At 37.4% G+C, this 20,106-nt stretch overlaps 1 protein-coding gene across 2 annotated transcripts in view; it reads left to right on the top strand.

Moving 5' to 3' along the window:
- The window catches only part of USP12 (ubiquitin specific peptidase 12), an 88,013-nt gene that overhangs the window by 64,703 nt on the left and 3,204 nt on the right, over nt 1–20,106 (top strand). For both annotated transcript variants that reach the window (XM_041766370.1, XM_041766372.1), the window contains 5 exons: nt 1,313–1,542; nt 5,069–5,145; nt 5,253–5,336; nt 14,976–15,173; nt 18,725–18,803. In XM_041766370.1, coding sequence (XP_041622304.1) covers nt 1,313–1,542; nt 5,069–5,145; nt 5,253–5,336; nt 14,976–15,173; nt 18,725–18,803 — 668 coding nt within the window. The remainder of the gene's footprint in view (nt 1–1,312; nt 1,543–5,068; nt 5,146–5,252; nt 5,337–14,975; nt 15,174–18,724; nt 18,804–20,106) is intronic.

Below are 20,106 nucleotides of genomic sequence, written 5' to 3'. Positions count from 1 at the left end.
CTTTCTATAAGTTTTATTCCTAGTTGTATTATTTTACTTAAAAAAAATGTCAACTGGGAATCCCTGGGTGGCGCAGCGGTTTGGTGCCTGCCTTTGGCCCAGGGCGTGATCCTGAAGACCCGGGATTGAATCCCACGTCGGGCTCCCAGTGCATGGAGCCTGCTTCTCCCTCTGCCGGTGTCTCTGCCTCTCTCTCTCTCTCTCTCTCTCTCTCTCTCTCTCTGTGACTATCATAAATATATAAAAATTTTAAAAAATGTTAACTGTAATCTTTCTGGAATTTATTAAATGTGCATCAAGGATCTAAAGATAAACATTTTCTGACTAGGTAATTTTCTCCATGGGTTTGATGACTAAGCCACAGGTGCCCTTGTGTGGGTGGGTCACCCTGGGATGCTGTTCTGTATGCAGTTTGTGGAGTCAGACTGCCGGGTTTGTGTCCTGGGCCTGCCACTTTCTGGCAATAGGACTTTCCCTCTCTGATCCTGTTCCCTCATTTGGAAGATAATAACAGTGTCGCAGAGTGTTAAAAAGATCAAAGAGGATACTGCCTATGAAGTCTTTACCTTTCAGTTTTAGGTTGTGTCATGTCAGGTGCAGGGTATAAAGCCCTTCATGTTAGTGACTGTTTTTCCATTATATTCATTGATTTTATATAGTTAACAGGGGAACATTTCATAGAGTTGTAAAATCTCACATTTTAGAGATTATTTGGCTTGAATAGATAATTTGTGATACCTTTTTGATTCCTACTGCAGATCAAGGTCACCTGGAGACACTGAAAAGTCCCAGATTATAGGCCTCACCTTTGACTGAATCCCTAGAAGGCATGATCCAGTCATTATCATTTCAACAGACTTTCTATGTAGCTCTTACAAAATTGGCTTTGCATTTGCAAAAGGTTGTCTAGCTTCTGTTTTAAAACTTGCTGTGTCAAATAAATATATACATAAAAAATAAACTTGCCATATTATAATCTTTGTGGAATAATAAGATGAGCTAATAAAAAGCAATTGTTTCTGATCTCTTCCATAATATCCTCATTCCATTATATGTATGAGGATAGGATTTGTTTTGCCCTTTTCTTGTGGATTACTTAGTATTGTTGCTTTAAAATGAGGATTCACATTCATCTTATCTGTATTTTCTCCCAGTTTAGTCATACTTTTATGTGAAAGGTAATCTATTTCTTGTATATGACTAACAATACCAATCGGTTGAACTTAGTTCTGATAGAATACTAGATATTTAAGTTTAGTTTTAATGAAGTTACTAATTCTAAGGTAAATCTCTAATATATTTTTATTTTTAGAACTTTTTGACAACTACATGCAACAAGATGCCCATGAATTCTTAAATTACCTTCTAAATACAATTGCCGATATTTTACAAGAAGAGAGAAAGCAAGAAAAACAAAATGGCCGTTTACCTAACGGTAATATTGACAGTGAGAACAACAACAGCACACCAGACCCAACGTGGGTTCATGAGATTTTTCAGGGAACATTGACAAATGAAACCCGATGTCTTACTTGTGAAACTGTAAGTATGTCGTAAAATTTTGTGTAGAGCAGACTTAACTCATTTTTATTAAAAGCTTTTTGAGGATGAGTATGAGAGAAGGTTGTAATTTCTTAGGTGTAGTATAAATGGATTATTAAAGATGAACTTGTCAGTTGAAAGGACTCTCTGTATATCTTTTTTAATGCCACTTATTAGCAGTGAATACCTGAGGTGACAGAAAAATACTGCAGTTTGGACCACAAGTTGGCCTTTGAACAACAGGGGTTCGAACTGTGTGGGTCCACTTATTTGTAGATTTATATATAGTATATATATATATAGTATATATATGTATAGTATATATACTATATAGTATATATATGTATAGTATATATATAGTATATATAGTAATACATATTACTATAAATGTATTTTCTTTATGATTTTCTCAATATTTTCTCTAGCTGACTTTATTGTGATACATACTATGATACATATACAGAATGTGTGTTAATTGAGTATGTTATTGGTAAGGCTTCTGGCCAACAGAGGCTATTAGTAGTTAGCTTTTTGAAGAGTCAGTCTTAATATACGATTTCTGACTGCAGGGAAGAGGGTAGGAGGTTTTGGCACCCCTAACCCCTGCATTGTTCAAGAGTCAATTGTATTTTATTTTGTTTCAGTATAAAAGCCCATGGAGCCATGTTCTGGAAATTATATGTCTTTGTCTTTTTAAGCTCATAAGAAATTTACAGGTCAGGGAGGTACATGAATTTATTTTCCCTTTCTCTACAGTTATGTTTATTGCTGGAATAAAGACTAAAGCATGCTGTGTACACTCAACTAAGGGAAACCACATACTTGTTGGGTACTTTGTAAGGATGAGCAGTAGGGAAGAAGCTTGAAAATGGATTTTATGTGGGATCAGATAACCCGATCCTTTTGTTTTATCATTACCTGGTTACCTCATTTCTCATTTGAGGAATGAAAGATCAGGCATCTGTTTTTCAATTTTGCCAATGGAACCAACAGTGCCCTTTATAGTGTTTCTTACCCTTCATACAGAATCCACTTTAGAGTTTAGTAGTTTGCATTGCATCTAGTTGTTTTCTTTAGCCTCCTTTAATCTGGAACATAGTTTTTTGGTTTTTGTTTTTGTCTTCTGTGATACCTACATTTTTAAGAATATGTCCTTTTTAAAAAAAATTAACATTTCGCCTACTGAGTTTGTCTAATGTTTCCTTCTGCTTAGATCCAGGTATGCATTCTTGGCTGCAGTGATTCAGTTACTGTTGTATCTTTCTCAGGGTTTCACACCTGGCACACTATCCATCTGCCTCTCATTGGTGAAATTAATTTTGATCTCCCATTCAAGGTGTTGTTCGGTGTCTCTAGTTGATAATGACTGGTTCTTTTGTCCTGGTAACTAGTAGCCAGTCAGTGGGGAGACACAAATACCTTGTTCATCAGAATCTCCCCTAGGATTTAGCATCCACTGAGGATTTTTGCCTAATCCAGTCATTACTATGATGATGGTTTTATGACTAGTTCTTAATAGCATAGGTGAATAGCATTGCCCATTGGGAAAGAGAGTCCACAAGCAAGAAAAGTAAGACATATTTTGTGGATGTTTGGAAGAATAATATAATTACTTGTTTGACATAATTACTTGTTTGACTGAATCAGATAAATATTCACTAGTGGAGACTAATAAACTATTCTTTTTTTAAGTAATAGATGTAAGAAAAATTGAGTGGGAAGTACAGAAAGTTCCCAAATATCTCCTGTCTTCCACTTTCCCTTATAATTTCTTGATTAATGAGGTACATTAATTGCAGTTGATGGGCCAATCATGATACATTATTAACTAAAATCTGTAATTCATATATTTTTTTAAGATTTTATGAGAGAGAGAGAAGCAGGCTCCATGCAGGGAGCCCAATGTGGGACTTGATCCCTGGTTTGCAGGGTCATGCCCTGGGCCGAAGGCAGGAACTCAACCACTGAACCACCCAGTTGTCCCTGTAATTCATATTGAAGTCACTCTTGGGGTTGTCTGTTCTGTGGTTCCGTTTGTTGTGACAAATGTATAATGACATGTATCTATGGTTATAGTATCTTAATTTGATTTACCTAAAAATCCTCTCTGTTTCACAAAGTCATCCCTCCTTCCTCCCCAAATTCCTGGCAACCACTAATGCCTTGATAGCTTTGACTTTTCCAGAATGTCATATAGTTAGAATCATAGAATATGAGGCCTTTTCAGATGGTCTTCTTTCACATGTGTATTTAAAGTACTTCCATGTCTTTTTGTAGCTTTGTAGCTCATTTCTTTTTATCACTTAATTATATTTCATTTAGTTTTGTTTAGGTATTTACGTACCAATTATGCCAGGTAGAAGATGAATAGAGGTTGGCAGAAGATGAACAGGACGTAGATTCTGATCTCAGGATGCTCATAGGGTAGTGCAGGCTGGTCAACAAGATAGGCAATTCCAGTACAATATGTTATGGTTCAGGTAAGCACAAGAGTCCGTGGGAGTCAGAGGATAGTAGAGCTGACCTATCCAGGTGGGAGTGGGAAGGATTTTTGAAGGTTCAGAGTGGGCTTCTTGGAGAAAACAGTGTTTATATGGCAGATTTTAGTATTGTAGTTGTTAATATCCCAGTTGGTAGGAGGGCTGGGTTGCTGTAATAGCACCCTTTTCTTGTGTTCTTCTGTTGTATAATGCTTTCTTCTGGTCTCACTTCACCGAATCTTTTGAGACCCAGATCACTAGACCTTGTGCACATGGTACTCCTAGCTACTCTTATTTACGGAAGTACATAATACATTCAGCCATGTAATCTGTCACAAATTAATGATACTGAGCTTATAAAACTGATGCACTATTGAAGTAGGAACACATTTGCTATGCTAGGTGTATAGCCATTATGGGTGAGAAGCACAGTCAGAGATCTGTTGCATGCTCACCTTAAGCATTGAAGGAAATTTGATGCCTGAAGTTCTGTCCTAATCCAATTCCAATGAATAAGTAATGACATGAAATTTTTTTTATCAGATGATTAACCCATAATTCAAACAGAACTTTGTTAGATTTTTTTCTTGAGAAAGATTAAAGAAGGCCACCAATGAGGAATATAATTTGGCATTATAGGCTAAATTATTTCCTTGAATGATAACACAGGTGTCATGCCCTTTGCCAGGCATCCCCATTCAGTCTTAGCCTATTTTTTTTTTAAAGAATTAGTATATATGGGCAGTTTGTTTCATGCTTTACAATAATACCAAGGTTTTGGAAAGTAGTGGGATTTCACATCATAGCTTTTGCCAGTAAGGGAAATAAGTCACAGATGTACTTTGCTGTTTAACCTGTACATATGACGAGAGTCATTCATTCAGTGTCCTTTTGGATAATCCCAACCAAGTAGATTTCTTTGGAACTTGGGGAAAAAGAACTCTAATGTACTTACAACTAATAATAGAATGCATTTAATTCTGTCATTTCAGAGCAGTGATTTACTGATATTTAAAGAAATCAAAGGTAATTCCCTATTTTTACAGATAAGCAGCAAAGATGAAGATTTTTTAGACCTTTCTGTTGACGTGGAACAAAACACATCGATCACTCACTGCTTAAGGTAATGGTAGAGTTACTTATTTTGAAATTTAATAAATATCTTTGGCTTAAAGTATTTTTAAATGGATACATGGTTTTCTGATACAGTTTATTTTGAATTTTACACAGGGGTTTTAGCAACACAGAAACTCTGTGCAGTGAATACAAATATTACTGTGAAGAATGTCGCAGCAAACAGGAAGCACACAAACGGTAATTTAGTATTTTTAAATTTTTTTAGTGATTCTCTGACAGTAGGTGTTGTAGATGGGCCTTTCTAGCTAAAAGTGATATGTGAAAATTTACATTGAGTAAAAATTCTTAATTTTATCATTAAATAATTAAGACCCACTAAGTTATTATTGCTAGACAAACAATATTCAACTCTGCATCCTCAGGTGATTTTCTACACTTAATAAAAGTTGCTTAAGAATCATAAACCAATACAGTTAAAATACTTAACTTTGAAGCTTGCCTGCTTATGTAAACTTTTTTCTTGGTAAGGTGAGATAAGGGGAAAAATACTTTCCTCACTCCCTACCCTAGCTTCTGCTGTTCCTACAAAGGATCTTGTATCTTCTTTTCTTTGGTATCACAGAATGGAATCATCATCATTGTTCTTGTTATTTTACTTTTTGTTTTGAAACAATCTCAAGATCAAAGAAAAATTGTATGTATAGTACCAAGAATGCTTTTTTACCCAGAAGCATTTGAAAGTACGGTCCTGATATGATGTTCTGTGATCCTGGACAGTTGAGTGGCTATTTCCTACCAACAAGCTATTTCCTCTTGCCATATTCACCCACATGGGGAAAGTAACATCAATATGTTACTGTTCTTATAGTGCTTATTTATTAGCACAGATGCCCCAGTAATGTCTTTCATAGAAAAAATGTATCCAGTCCAGAAACACACATTACATTTAGTTTTCATGTCTCTTTAGTGTTTTTACATTTGAAACAGTCTTTTCTTGACTTTAAAAATCTGCACATCCTATTACCGGTGTTTTTATCCTTTGAACATTTGATTAAGGTGATGTCTCCCAGAGTTCTTCACTGTTAAGCTAGTTTGCCCATTTATAGAATTCATAAGTATTTTGTGTGGAGCTGTTTTGAGATTGTAAATATACCCATTCCTCATCAGACTTATATATATATATATATAATTTTTTTTTTTTTTATTTTGTAACTCTCAGCATGGAGTCAAGGATTTTTTTCTTCAGTGGATTATGATCCATTTCCATTCTTATTTTCATGTGCGAATTATCCCAGCTTTGGCAATGGGAGCCCCTTCAAGCTGGCACCTGTCTTTTTGACATGCCCCATCATTCTCGAGTGCTTCTTTACTTTCTGGCACGAACAAGTCCAGGCTCATTTGGTACTTCCTTGCCCCCACTCTGGTACCAGCCATTTATCCAAGGAGGCCTGGTTTCTTTTAGGAGGAGAATGAGGTTTAGAAAGCAGGACTTTGGTATAGATGTACTCACTGATACTGAGATATCTATGCTCCTGAGCCCCCTTAGTGGACAGAGCTGGATGGTGTGTGTACATATATATGTACTATACATATGCTTACATCCATACCTGTTTATCTTGCCTACTGATCTATCCATATTGAAAAACCATGAAGTCAAAATTAAATCCCCAGTTTCAGTGACAGCATAGGTATCATTTCTAGTTTTCTTTTCTTTTTTTTTTTTTTTTAAAGATTTTATTTATTCATGAGAGAGAGAGAGGGAGGCAGAGACATAGGCAGAGGGAGAAGCAGGCTCCATGCAGGGAGTCTCATGTGGGACTCGATCCGGGGACTCCAGAATCACGCCCTGGGCAGAAGGCAGGCAGTAAACCACTGAGCCACCCAGGGATCCCTAGTTTTTCCTTTTTAGTGTTGGTAATTTCCTTCTACATTTTCACACAGGTTTTAGAGTATTTCTGTAGGATAAGTTGTTTGGAAAGACAGCAATAGAGAAAATTATCTATTTTCTACTAGGATATAGTGTTAGCCTTTCTGGTAACTTCCGTTGAGATATTGGGCAAGCCATTTAATCTTTCTGGGTCTCACTTGGATTAGTTGACATCTAAGATCCCTACCAGCTGTAAAAGTCTATAGTTTCTAGTCTCAGAATAACAGAATAAGATTGTGTTGGATATGCAGATTGTAGTTCTTATTAAAGAAACAAAAATCAGTTTGACTTTAAAAGTTTTTAGTTTGGGGGCCCCTGAGTGGCTCATTCAGTTAAGTGTCCGACTCTTGATTTGGACTCAGGTCATGATCTTAGGGTCATGAGACCAGCCCTGCCTTGTGGAGCCCGCTTAGAATTCTTCTCTCCCTCTCCCTTCGCCCCTATCCCCCTCTCCTGTTCTGGCATGGTCTCTCTCTATTTAGGATGGAGGGATGGATGGATGGTTTTGGTCTGAAGGACAGAAGCCACACGATCATCTCAGTGGATAGAGAAAAAACATTTGACAAAATTCAGCACCTGTCCATGATAAAAAACACTCAACAAACTAGGACTAGAAGGAACATACCTTAACATAAAGAGGGCCATCTGTGACAAGCCCATAGCTAACATTATCCCCAGTGGTGAAAAACTGAAGAGCTTTTTTTCCCTCAGGATCAGAAACAAGACAAGGATGTACCTAGTGTTGCCACTTTTATTCAGCATAGTATTGGAAGTCCTGAGCAGAGCAGTTAGGCAAGAATAAGAAATAAAAGTCATCCAGATGAGAAAGGAAGAAGTCAGATTATCTCTGTTCACAGATGATACAGTCTTATATACAGAAAACCTTATATACAGATTAAACAACAGCAACAAAAAATTAGAATAAGTTCAGCAGAGGTGCAGATACAGTGGACATGTGAAAGTCTGTTGCGTTTCTGTACACTAACAGTGAACAATCTAAAAAAGAAAGTTAAACAAAATAATCCCACTTACAATAGCACCAAAAAAGATTAAAATACTTAGAAGTTGATTTAATCCAGGAGGCTAAAGACTTGTACACAGAAAACTATAAAATATTGCTGAAAGAAATTAAAAAAGATACATACAAATAATGGAAAAGGGATCCTATGTTTATGGATTGGAAGACTTAATATTGTTTAAATGGTCATACTTCCCAAAGCAGACCATAGATTCAGTTTAATCTCTACCAAAATCTCAATGGCATTTTTTGATGAAATAGGGAAAAAAAAACATCCAAATTCACATGGGAAATCTTAGAAAGGAGTTTTAAAGCCAAAACAATACCGAAAGAAAAACAAAGCTGGAGGCCTCCTACTTTCTAACTTGAAAACATATTACAGAGCTACAGTAGTTAAAACGGTGTGGTACTATAGATAAAGACAAACATGTAGACCAACGGAACAGAATAGAGAACCCAGAAATAAACCCTCACTTACATGGTCAGGTGATCTACAAGTATGCCAAGGAAAAGTATAGTTTCTTCAACAAATGTTTTGGAAACACTGATATCCATATGCAAAAGAATGAAATTGGACTCTTACACCATACACAAAACTTAATTCAAAATGGATTAAAGGGGATCCCTGGGTGGCGCAGCGGTTTGGCGCCTGCCTTTGGCCCAGGGCGCGATCCTGGAGACCCGGGATCGAATCCCACGTCGGGCTCCCGGTGCATGGAGCCTGCTTCTCCCTCTGCCTGTGTCTCTGCCTCTCTCTCTCTCTCTGTGTGACTGTCATAAATAAATAAAAAAAAAAAATTAAAAAAAAATGGATTAAAGATCTAAACATAAGACCTGAACTATAAAAGTCCTAGAAAAAAACATGGGGGAAAATCTTCCTGCCATTGAATTAGACAGTCATTTTTAAAATATGACACCAAAAGCACAAGCAACAAAGGCAAAAATAGACAGATGGGACTATATCAAACTTAAAAATTTATGCATGACAAAAAAAATTAACAGTGAAAAGGCATGAATGGGAGAAAATATTTGAGAACCAATATGTGATAAGAGATTAATATCCAAAATATAGAAAGAACTCTTACAACTCAACACCATAAACCAACCACCCAATTTAAAAATGGGCGAAAAACTCGAATAAACATTTCTCCAAAGAAGATAAACAAATGGCCAACAAGCATATGAAAAGATACTTAATGCCACTAATCATCAGGGAACTGCCAGTTAGAATTACAGTGAGGTATCACGTCACACTATTAGGATGACCACGTCAGAAAAAGAGAAAATAATGTGTTGGTAAAGATGTGGAGAAATTGGAACCTTGTACCCTGTTGGTGGGAATGTAAAGTGGTGTAGCTGCTTTGGAAAACAATATGGAGGTTCCTCAAAATATTAAAAACAATTTACCACATGACCCAGCATTCCTACTTCTACATATATATCCAAAAGAATTAGAAATAGAGTATTAAAGAGATTATATGCAGTCTTGTGTTTATTGCTACATTGTTTACAATAACCAAGAGGTGGAAACAACTTAAATGTCCATCAACAGATGAAAGGATAAAATGTAGGATGAACATCTAGTGGGGTATTATTCAGCCTTCAAGGAGAAGGAAAGTTTGTCATACTGCAACATGGATGGGTCTTGAGCATATTATGATAAGTGAAATAAGCTAATCACAAAAAGGCAAATTCTGTGTAATTCCAGTTACATGGGGAATCTTTAGTGACATTTTTAGTAACCAAGTGAAATGATGGTTGCCAGGATCTAAGGGGAAGGGGAAAAGGGGAGTTGTTCAGTGGGTGTAGAGTTTCATTTTGCAAGATGAAAAATTTCTAGAGATCTGTTGTGCAACAGTGTGCTTTGTCGGGAACACTAGTATACATCTAGAAAGGGTTAAGATGGTAAAGTTTATGTTATGTGTGTTTTAACCACAGAAAAATGCATATGGTTTGGTCTTCATTCAGAATATATCTGTTTGTATTAAGGTAAAGACAATGTCTTCAAAACCAAAGGTTTCAGTCTTGGAATACCAAAGAACGATTTCTGGAAATGTTACCATAAAATAAATATTCCATGATCAATTGAATTTGCTATATAATAAAGTTTCCTCTTCATTATTTATTCATGCTTCATATTATAGACTCTGAGGAGACCCTCAGAATAGATAAATAAATAATAGATAAATAGATAATAGATAAATAAATTTATCTTTTTATCTAGCTATAAAAAGAATTTACCTGCACATAGCCTAGACTCCTTTTTATATAGCACACCTTTTGAACTATATATAGCACAGTGCAGGAAAAATACCAGCTTGGTAAATGTAGGTGAAACAACCATAAGCTGTCCAATGGGTGGATAAAGCATATGGGTAAAAGCGAAGTGATGTCCCTGGGGAACTGAAATGAGAGGATTTGATGGCTTTGTTTCAGGTGGTGTTTTCCTGTCATCTGGGCATTGGGGTGGGATTGGTGCTGGAGTGGTGCTCCTCTGTCCCTCCTCTCTGCCTTAGATGGGGATCTGATCATGAGTGGCTGGACTGGGAGTTGAGCCAACCTGACTGATTTTCTGCTACACATCCTTCCTCTCTTCACTCCTTGCTCCCTTGATGCCATCTTTAGCCTAACCCACTTCCAGGCCCAGTGCTGTCTGTATGAGGCATTGGGGAAGACTTGTGCAGTGCCCAGGCCACTCAGCATCAAGTTATCGTGGCCACTGTCTCTGCTGCCCTGATGTAGTAATTGAGATTCTTATTTCTGAGGGCAAGTTCTTCCCATTTGCTCCATTTTCATAACTAGATCCATATCTTACTCTTCCATGTGCAGGTCCTACTCATGGTTAGTGTCATGTCAGCAGTGAGTATTTTGTCGCCACATTGTAGTCAACATCCCCAACCACCCCTGGCACACATACCCTGCCTCAGTCCTTTGAGACTGCTGGAACACAACACTAGACTGGGGGGATTATAAACAGCAGAAATGTATTAGGATTCTGGAGGCTAGCAGTCCAAAATCTTCAGGAGAAATATGCTATGCTAATATTTTAAGATGCTTGTTACATATTTATTATTACTTTGCTAAAATATAAAGGAATCTTCCCATTTTTACAGTTATTAGTCTTTAGAAAAAACATGAGGAAAAAAATCATCATTCTATTTAGTAGAACTGTTATATCATCACCAGGTGAGGTTTGTATGTTGGAAAACGGGCATCAATAGACTTGCTTGACTCAGGGATGCCATAAACCTTCAACTTGTAAAAAACAGGCAGTAATCTGTGAAGTGCAATAAAGCAAAGCACAATAAATCTTATACAAACTCCTTCATACAAGAGGGAATGATCACCAATGCATTTTTAAGACCAGCATAAACCTGATACCAAAACCTGACAAAGGTATTACAAGAAAATTACAGACCAGTAATACCCCTCTTGTGATATTTCAAAGATGTGAAAATCAACACATTAGCAAACTGAATCCAGCTACATATCTCTTGCTGTTTGGGGATACCACAAACAGTGCCTGTATATGATGATGAGCTTCCTTGACAAATGTGTGATTTGACTGCTCCATCCACCGGCCATCCTTCCACATCTTTTCCTTTCCTCTGGCCTCTGTTCTCCAAGACACAACAATATGGAAATTAGGCCAGTTGGTAACCCTACAGTGGCCTCTAAGTGCTGAAGTGAAAGGAAAAGTCACGTCTCTTACATTTGAATCAAAAGCTAGAAATGATTAACCTTAGGAAGACCTGTTGAAAGCTGAGACAGAGTAAAAGCTGGGTGTTTTGTGCCAAACGTCAGCCAAGTTGTGAGTGCAAAGGCAAAAGTTCTTGAAGGGCATTATAAGTGCTATTCCAGTGAACACATGAATGATAGATAAGAAGGCGAAATAGTTTTATTTGCTGATACAGAGAAAGTTCGAGTGGTCTGAACAGAAGAGGAAACCAGCCATATTGTTCCTTTAAGCCAATGCCCAATCTAGAGTAAGGCCTTAACTCTGTCATTCTATGAGAGCTGAGAGAAGTGAGGATGCTGTAGAAGAAAAGTTTGAAGCTGGCAGAGGTTGGTTCCTGAGGTTTAAGGAAAGAAACCAGCTCCAGAACAAAGTACAGGGTGAAGTAGCAAAATGGTGGTGTAGAAGCTGCAGTGAGGTACCCAAAAGGTCTAGCTAAGGTAATTGATGAAGGTGGCTAATCTGAAAAATAGATTTTCAATGTAGACAAAACAACTCTCTGTTGGAAGATGATGCCATCAAGACTTTCATAGCTAGAGAAGCCTTCAAAGGACAGGCTGACTCTCTGGTTAGGAGCTAATGCAGCTGATGACTTCAGTTGAAGCCAGTGTACATTGACCATTCTGAAAATCCTAGGGCCTTTCAGAATGATGCAAAATCTATTCTGTCCTCTATGAGTGGGACCACAAAGCCTGGATGACAGCACATCTGTTTACAACATGGTTTACTGAATATTTGAAGCCCACTGTAAAGACCTGCTGCTCAGGGAAAAAAAAAAAAGATTCAAATATTGTTTCTTCATTGATAATGCACCTGGTCACCCAAGAGCTCTGATGAAGATGAACAAGATGAATGTTTTCCTGCCTGTGACACAGCATCTATTCCACAGCCTAGGAATCAAGGAGTTATTTTGATTTTCCAGTCTTTCAAGAAATATATTTCATAAGTCTAGCTGCCATAGAAAGTGATCCCTCTGATGGATCTGGGCAGTCAATGGAAAACTTTCTGGAAATGGAATGCCATTAAGAAAAATGGGAAGAGGTCAAAATAACATTCTGTTTGGAGTTTGGAAGAAGTTGGTTCCCACCCTCACAGAGGACTTGGAGGGGAGGTGTTCAGGACGTCAGTGGAGGCAGTAACTACATGTGCTAGATACAGCAAGAAAACTGGAATTAGAAGTGGGGCCTGAAGATGGGACCACATTGCTGCCATCTTATGATCAAACTCAAACGGATGAGGAGCTGCTGCTTATGGATGAACAAAGAGTGGTTTCTTGAAATGGAATCTACTCTTGGTGAGGATGCTGTGAAGATTGTTGCAGTGACAACAAAGGATTTAGGATATTACATCAACCTAGCTGATAAAACAGCGGCAGGGTTTGAAAGATGGACTCTCAGGTTGAAAGAAGTTCTGTGGATGAAATGCTCTCGAACAGCATCCCATGCTACAAAGAAATTGTTCATGAAAGGAAGAGAGGGTCAAGATGGCAAGCTTGATTGTTGTCTTTTAAGAAATTGCTACAGCCACCCCAGCCTTTAGCAGCCACCACCCTGATGAGTCAACAGTCATCAACAGTGAGCCAAGATCCTCTTCTTCAGCAAAAAGATTATGACTTGTTAAAGGATTAGATGGTGGTTTACTTTTTCTTTAGCAATGAGATAGCTTTAAATTAAGGTATCTGCATTGTTTTTCTGAACATAATGCTTTTGCACATTTATTAGTTACAGTATAGCGTAAATCTAACTTTTGTATGTCCTGGAAAACCAAAAATTTCATTTCACTGGCCTTATTGTGATGTTTACTGTAGTGGTCTGGAACTGAACCCACAATATCTTTGATATGCCTATATCTAGGATTTTCCCAGTTTTTCACAATATAAAATAACTCTAGATGTGATTTTTTTTTTCCAGAAATCTTGCATTTGAGATGATACATTTCAGTTCTGAAAGTGGAATTACTGAGGCAAAGGCCATAAAGAATCCTTACTGCTAGATTTCTTTATAGGAATGATTATCTGCTTATGCTTATTCTTGCTAATGTTTTTCAAAGGCCAGGGTAGAATAGTAAATGTTTCTGCAAAAATAAGGTGCCCACCACATTTAAGATTTGTGGGATGCAGATTTAATGTAGTGCTATAGAATGGTTCTTGTTTTCACTTCATTAGAGGCAATGGCTTAGTAAATTTCATCTTTTAATTATGAAAAGTGTTTTGCTTCATTGAACACATAGAGAATTCAGTTCCACAACATTTGTCAAGTATCTGTCATGTGCCAGGCATGTTGCTTGATAGAGAAATAAAGTGAAGAAAAAAAAAAAAAAGGTTTCTACCTGCCAAGATCTCAGATCCTAGAAGAGAAAGACTCATAATCTAAATATTTTATAGTGTCATAAACTGTGTATACACACACACACACACACACACAGTGATTCTGTGAAGTGCTTATGGGGGAGTTATTTATGCCAGGGGTTACAACATTTGAGCTGAACCTTCAGAAGAATAAACTCTTTAGGAAAGTAGGAGCAGAGAAGTCATGTCAGGAAGAAATGGCATTTAAGGGTAAATAAAGATTATTTAGAATGTGGAGGATAACCAGTTTTATAGTTAAAGACTTATCTCCTAAATTTGCAGATTATTTAACTCTCTTTCTAGAATACATGTAGTCATTATTCTGAATATGGAGTTCTTTCTTATCTCTGCCAAACACCGTTCGTGGAATGGTCTTTAATGCTTTTCTCATTATGCCCCATTCTACAGCCATTATGAATTATATAGACTGATAGAACAAATGGCTTTCAGTCTTACATCCAAAGAAGTTAAGCAGCTGCAAGGAATTGGTTTTCCTCCACCCATCATTGGTATCATATGCAGTTAGCCTTATCCTTAGGGATCTGTATTTCAGAATAAGGATTTCTTAACAAAAAACTGATGCCAGTCTGTCTATTTTGAAGCCATATGGAGTGCAAAGTCAGATTATGTCGTTTGGTGGTGATGGGCAGAGTGAGTAGTCTTAAGATGTTTAGAATGTCGCTTCGCCAATAGAAAAATAATTGGTAGAACTATGCAAAAGTGGGCAGTGCTGGGCTATTAAAAGCGAATGTTAAAACTGTTACTGGAGTCATAAAGTTCGATAGTTCTTTTAAGGACGTGGTATGAATGCCTTTCATGAAATTTTGTTTCCATGTTTATTTGAATAGGATGAAAGTTAAAAAACTGCCCATGATTCTAGCTCTGCACCTGAAGAGGTTTAAATACATGGATCAACTTCATCGATACACAAAACTGTCTTACCGGGTAGTTTTTCCTTTAGAACTTCGTCTGTTTAACACCTCTGGCGATGCAACCAATCCTGACAGAATGTACGACCTTGTTGCCGTGGTGGTTCACTGTGGAAGGTAACTGCATCCATGGGATGAGCCTGCGAGGCTCTCTGGCCATTGGGGCAGGTGTTCAGGATCGTTCCAGGTGCTTCCAGGGCGGACCTTCCGGGCCTCCTTATCCTTCAGGGCTTCAGTATCAGGGTAACTTGATTGCAAAATGGGGTGTTTCAGATACAGTATACTTATTTCCTCCTTAAGCTTTTATATATTGAAACATTATTGCCCAAATTTTATTTTTATTGTTCTATAAATAGTACTATAAAGGAACTTGAAGACCTCTTTGTTATTCTTTTTCTTTTCTTTTTTTCTTCTTTCTTTCCCTCTTGTTGGTAAAAATGATGCTGCCTAAATAGATTTTGCGAAATAAATTATTTCTGAGATTAATTGTTCATGGTTATGAAAACATTTAAGATGGCTTTGGAAATCATCTTTAAAGACACGTTTTTTTTATTTTATCAGTCAGTATATTTATTTCCTGATAGTTTAGTATGATATGTCATTCTGTGTATGTGGATTTATAAAATAGCTCAAAAAATTCTCAAAACTACAGGAGCATCACACAATCAAAATTTATATTTGGAAAATGCAGTCTTCATTGGTTGTTTAGAATTTCCTGTAATAATTTTTTTTTAAAGATTTTATTCATGAGAGACAGAGAGGGAGAAGCAGGCTCCATGCAGGGAGCCCAACATGGGACTCGATCCCAGGTCTCCAGGATCACACCCTGGGCTGAAGGTGGCGCTAAACCGCTGAGCCACCCAGGCTGCCCTCCTGTAATAATTTTAAAAGAGACACTCATTCTTTTCCCCATGGCTTGGGGAAGCTGTACCAACAGGATGTTACAGCCAATGAAAAAAAAAGTCCCTGACTTTCTCACCTTGAGCTGTCCCTCCCAGCTTTCTGTTCAGAACCTGTAAGGACACAGGAGGGTGGTCACCTTGCTGTAATTCCACTGTCCCTGTCAGGCCTACCTCCCAGTCTCCCATCCTCAGCAGTAATCTTCCTTTTCCATGTTTGGAACATTCTTTCTAAAGGAAGGGTAGAGACATCTGAATGGAGGAAACAGCCTTGGTGCAGTGATTGAACCCAGAGGTTTTAGAGTCCAAGAAACCTGGCTTTCAGTTCTGATCCTGCCATTTATGGCTGGTATGACTTCATACAGAATTCCCTGAGTGCCGGCTTTCACTTGTTTAAAAAGGAAACAATATTAATTAACGACCTTGCTGTGGTGTAGGTTTAAAGGGGGAATGCACATCACTTAGTTGCTGCTACGTTTGCATAACAATAACATCATCATGTTGCCCTTTCAGGTCCTCCCTTAATGTTCTTTAAGGGTTCCTTAATGTTCAAATTCGGGAACAGTGAGTAGTTTCAGTCTGCTTAGATTATGATAGAGTTTTGGAATTGCTCTACTCAGGAGGCCACGAACTCTGAGATTCCTGATCACAACCAGAGCCCCCTGCCGCACTCCTTCTTCTCTCACTGTTATTCCCCCTGCCTTTTCCCCTTCCCCAGCCCTTTAAACCTCTCTGGAGGATGTCCTGGGTGCTCTTCTGTCCTGTCCAGCCCGGCTCCATTTTGTGCCAAGCCTCTGTGTTCACAGAACTTCTGGCTGCGCACTGCTAGCCATTACTTACTGCTTTGAGACTCTATTATATTTATCATTCTGTAGGTCTTTTTCCGTTATGAGAACAGACACTTCTTAAGACAGGAAATAATTTGTCCATTAACAAAAGATAAATAACATTTTCAGATCTTTCTTATTTTTTATTTATAAGATTTATTCATAGTTATATTTCATTTGCAAGGATAAAGGGTGTGCTTTGGCCACATCCTTCAACTCTGGAGGATGCTTATCATTAATAAGTCTGTGCCAATCCAGCTCACACGTTCTCTCTCCTTAATGTCTAGGGCATAGTAGATTTCTAGCAGGTGCTTGCAGAATCATTAAGTATGATCCTTGCAGCCCATCTCAGGTCCCCTTGACTCCTCAGCCCTCTCCCTCCCACCTCCTCTCTTGCTGGATGAGATATGTCGGTTGCACGACCCTTGCAGCTCTACTCTTATATCCTATTTGGCCCTATATTGTGTTTTTGGAGGGTTCTCTGCTGTAGTCACAGTGTTTTCAGGGCCGGGCATTGTTGGTGTCTTTCTAATCCCCACAGCAACCAATACAGGAGGCATTCATATGTACTGAACCGAGCATGTTTTCTGTTCAGGATGCAAATCCCTAATTCACAGCTTTCTTAGGTATAAATGTATTAGCTTCAGCCCTCCCTCATCTTATTATAGTTTCTGTAATTAACTTTTGTCTGTTGTTCAAACTACCTCTTTGCCAAAGGAGAATGCTTCCTCCCCTTTGCAGTCTCATACCTGCCAGCCCTCAGCCCACTTGTCTCCCTCTCTCTCAGGTGCCGTTCCTCAGCCTTTCTGGGATTTTTCTTCATGTTCACCACCTTACAAATTTAAAAAAAAAAAAAAATTCTTAGAGGAACCCTATAGAAACAGGGAAAATATACATACATATTTATAGCTTATTTTTTTAAGATTTGTTTTAGCATTAAAAGCCTTAAAGCATTAAAAGAAAGTTTTGAGGCATTTTCCTCTATATTCTTGTTTTTGTCATTTTGTCACCTAAGGTACTCGTCTCACCTAGCAGGATCAGAGGAGCCAAGACAGACACAGGATGCTGCTTATTCTATTATCTGATGTTGCTACTTTTAAGATAATATTCACCATAAACCACAATTTGTATCAAAAATTACCTCAAATTCTATAATAATTACAACAGAAATATAACTTAATAAAGAATTATATAGAAGCTTTTATAATAAGTCATACATAAACTGGGAGAGATTAAAATCTTTGCCATGTCCTTTATAAAGCAAAGTATTTTTTAGAAATAATCCCACTTGCATTTTTATGCATTTCTAGATTTATTGCAGAATTGTTTAAAATGAAATGCAGAGACAATTCAAATAATGTTGCTAAGATCGAGGTACTTAAAAATAGCACTGATAATCCTTATACAATGTCATTTATTTTTAAAGAAGTTTATGAAGGTCAAGCTTGATTTTAGAACTATAGATTTGATATCTGCTTTTTAAGGCATCGCATGTTCTTTCCTCAAGAGAAAAACTATGGCCAAGGTAATAAGACAAAAAAGAATTCTACATGCGTTGTTCTATAGTTTGGCTCGGGGGCTCTGGCCCCCTGTCATTCCCTCAAAATGCTAAAAAAATAGATATATTTAAATTTTTCATAGAAACAAATTTGAAAACTATTTTAAAAATAATTATTACAGATACAACAAATAATTTGAATAGCATAGCTTTATATAAATAGAATGCTAGTTATATCTCAAAGTAGAGTAATAATTACTTGATTTTAAAATTGAATGCCAGTTCACATCAATGTAGCTTGATATTTTGGGGAAGAATAGATAAAGGGGTATTTTTTGTCAGTTTCAGTTATTATCCTACTTTATAGAACATGAAGTTGAGGGCATAGAAGAATGGTATTAATAAACATTGTATAAAATTAACTTTCCTTTCTCTTTGTTTTAGTGGTCCCAATCGAGGTCATTATATTGCAATAGTTAAGAGTCATGAGTTTTGGTTGTTGTTTGATGACGACATTGTAGAAGTAAGTAGTTCCTGAATTTCTTATCTTTCTTCAAAGTTATGTGTGTATTTTACTCTTCTTTCTCCCAGCTTCTCATTCATATGACAGGTGACGAGTATGGGACAAATATCAAGGTCTTCAGATTGCAGTCAGATTCCTACTTCTTACTCCCCAACAACCAAACCTCATGCTTGAATGGTCAGGTGACCTTAAAAATGCTTAGAATAAAACAAAAGCCCTCAACAAGATAGCTAGTTTAAAACAATCTTTCATTGTTTAAAAAAAAATTATTGAGCCATAATATACAGAAAGTACACAAATCTTAAGCAACACTTGAATTTTTTGTATGTGAATGCATGCTTACCCCTGTGTACCTGCACGAACACACCCACACAAACACACACACACAGTAATCTCTCTTCAGATGAAGACTGAGTATATTTTCAACACTCTTTATTGAGCCCCACCACCCCCATCCTCTTCCTGGTCAATTCTCATGGCTTTCCTCCCCTCTATGCACCATTCCCTGAACCCAGTATTTTGTTTTTGATCATTATGATTAATTTTACCTCTGTTTGAATATAAACGGACTTCTCCAGTATGACTTCTTTTGTATCTAGCTGTCCATTTTGGTCGCCTTGTAAGGATATAACAAGGTAGAAATGTGCCTTTTTGTCCCTTGCTATTACCGATAAATTGCCTCCATCACTCAGATCTAAGTCTTTTGTTGGACACACACACTCATTTTTATTGGGTGTACGTTAGGTAGGACCATACGAAATTGCCATTTAGCCATTTTTGTAGGTCACAAATGGTTGGGAATTGATGGTTTCATGTAGTTCAGGTAATTCTATTACTGAGGAATAGAATTGTTAGATCAAAGGGTAGCTTTATGTTCAGCTTTAAAAGATAATGCTAAACATTTCCCCAGTCTCTGTCCCATTCTCCGTTTCTGCCAGCAGTATATGAGAGCCCTGTTTGCTTCAACATTGGTGAGAATGTGTATGGGCATGATCATTCTTTTTAATTTAAGCCTTTCTTATTGTGCAGAGCTGTTTTATAAACAAATGAAGGGTCGCAGAAGGGGAGATGGATAAGGGGATTGGGTAATTGGGTGACGGGCACTAAGGAGGACACATGATGAGATGAGCACTGGGTGTTATACTGTATGTTGGCAAATGTGTGTGTGTGTGTGTGTGTGTGTGTGTGTGTATGTATAATTACCAAGAAAAAAAATAAACAAGGAAAAAGCACAATTCTAAGAAATGTGGAAGATTTTACTGAACTAAAGCAGTTCCAGGAGCTCATTTCTGTACTAACGTTT

The sequence above is a fragment of the Vulpes lagopus genome, chromosome 8 (assembly GCF_018345385.1).
Source record: "Vulpes lagopus strain Blue_001 chromosome 8, ASM1834538v1, whole genome shotgun sequence".
NCBI classification, from domain to species: Eukaryota; Metazoa; Chordata; class Mammalia; order Carnivora; family Canidae; genus Vulpes; species Vulpes lagopus.
This window is presented reverse-complemented; position numbering and strand designations above follow the sequence as displayed.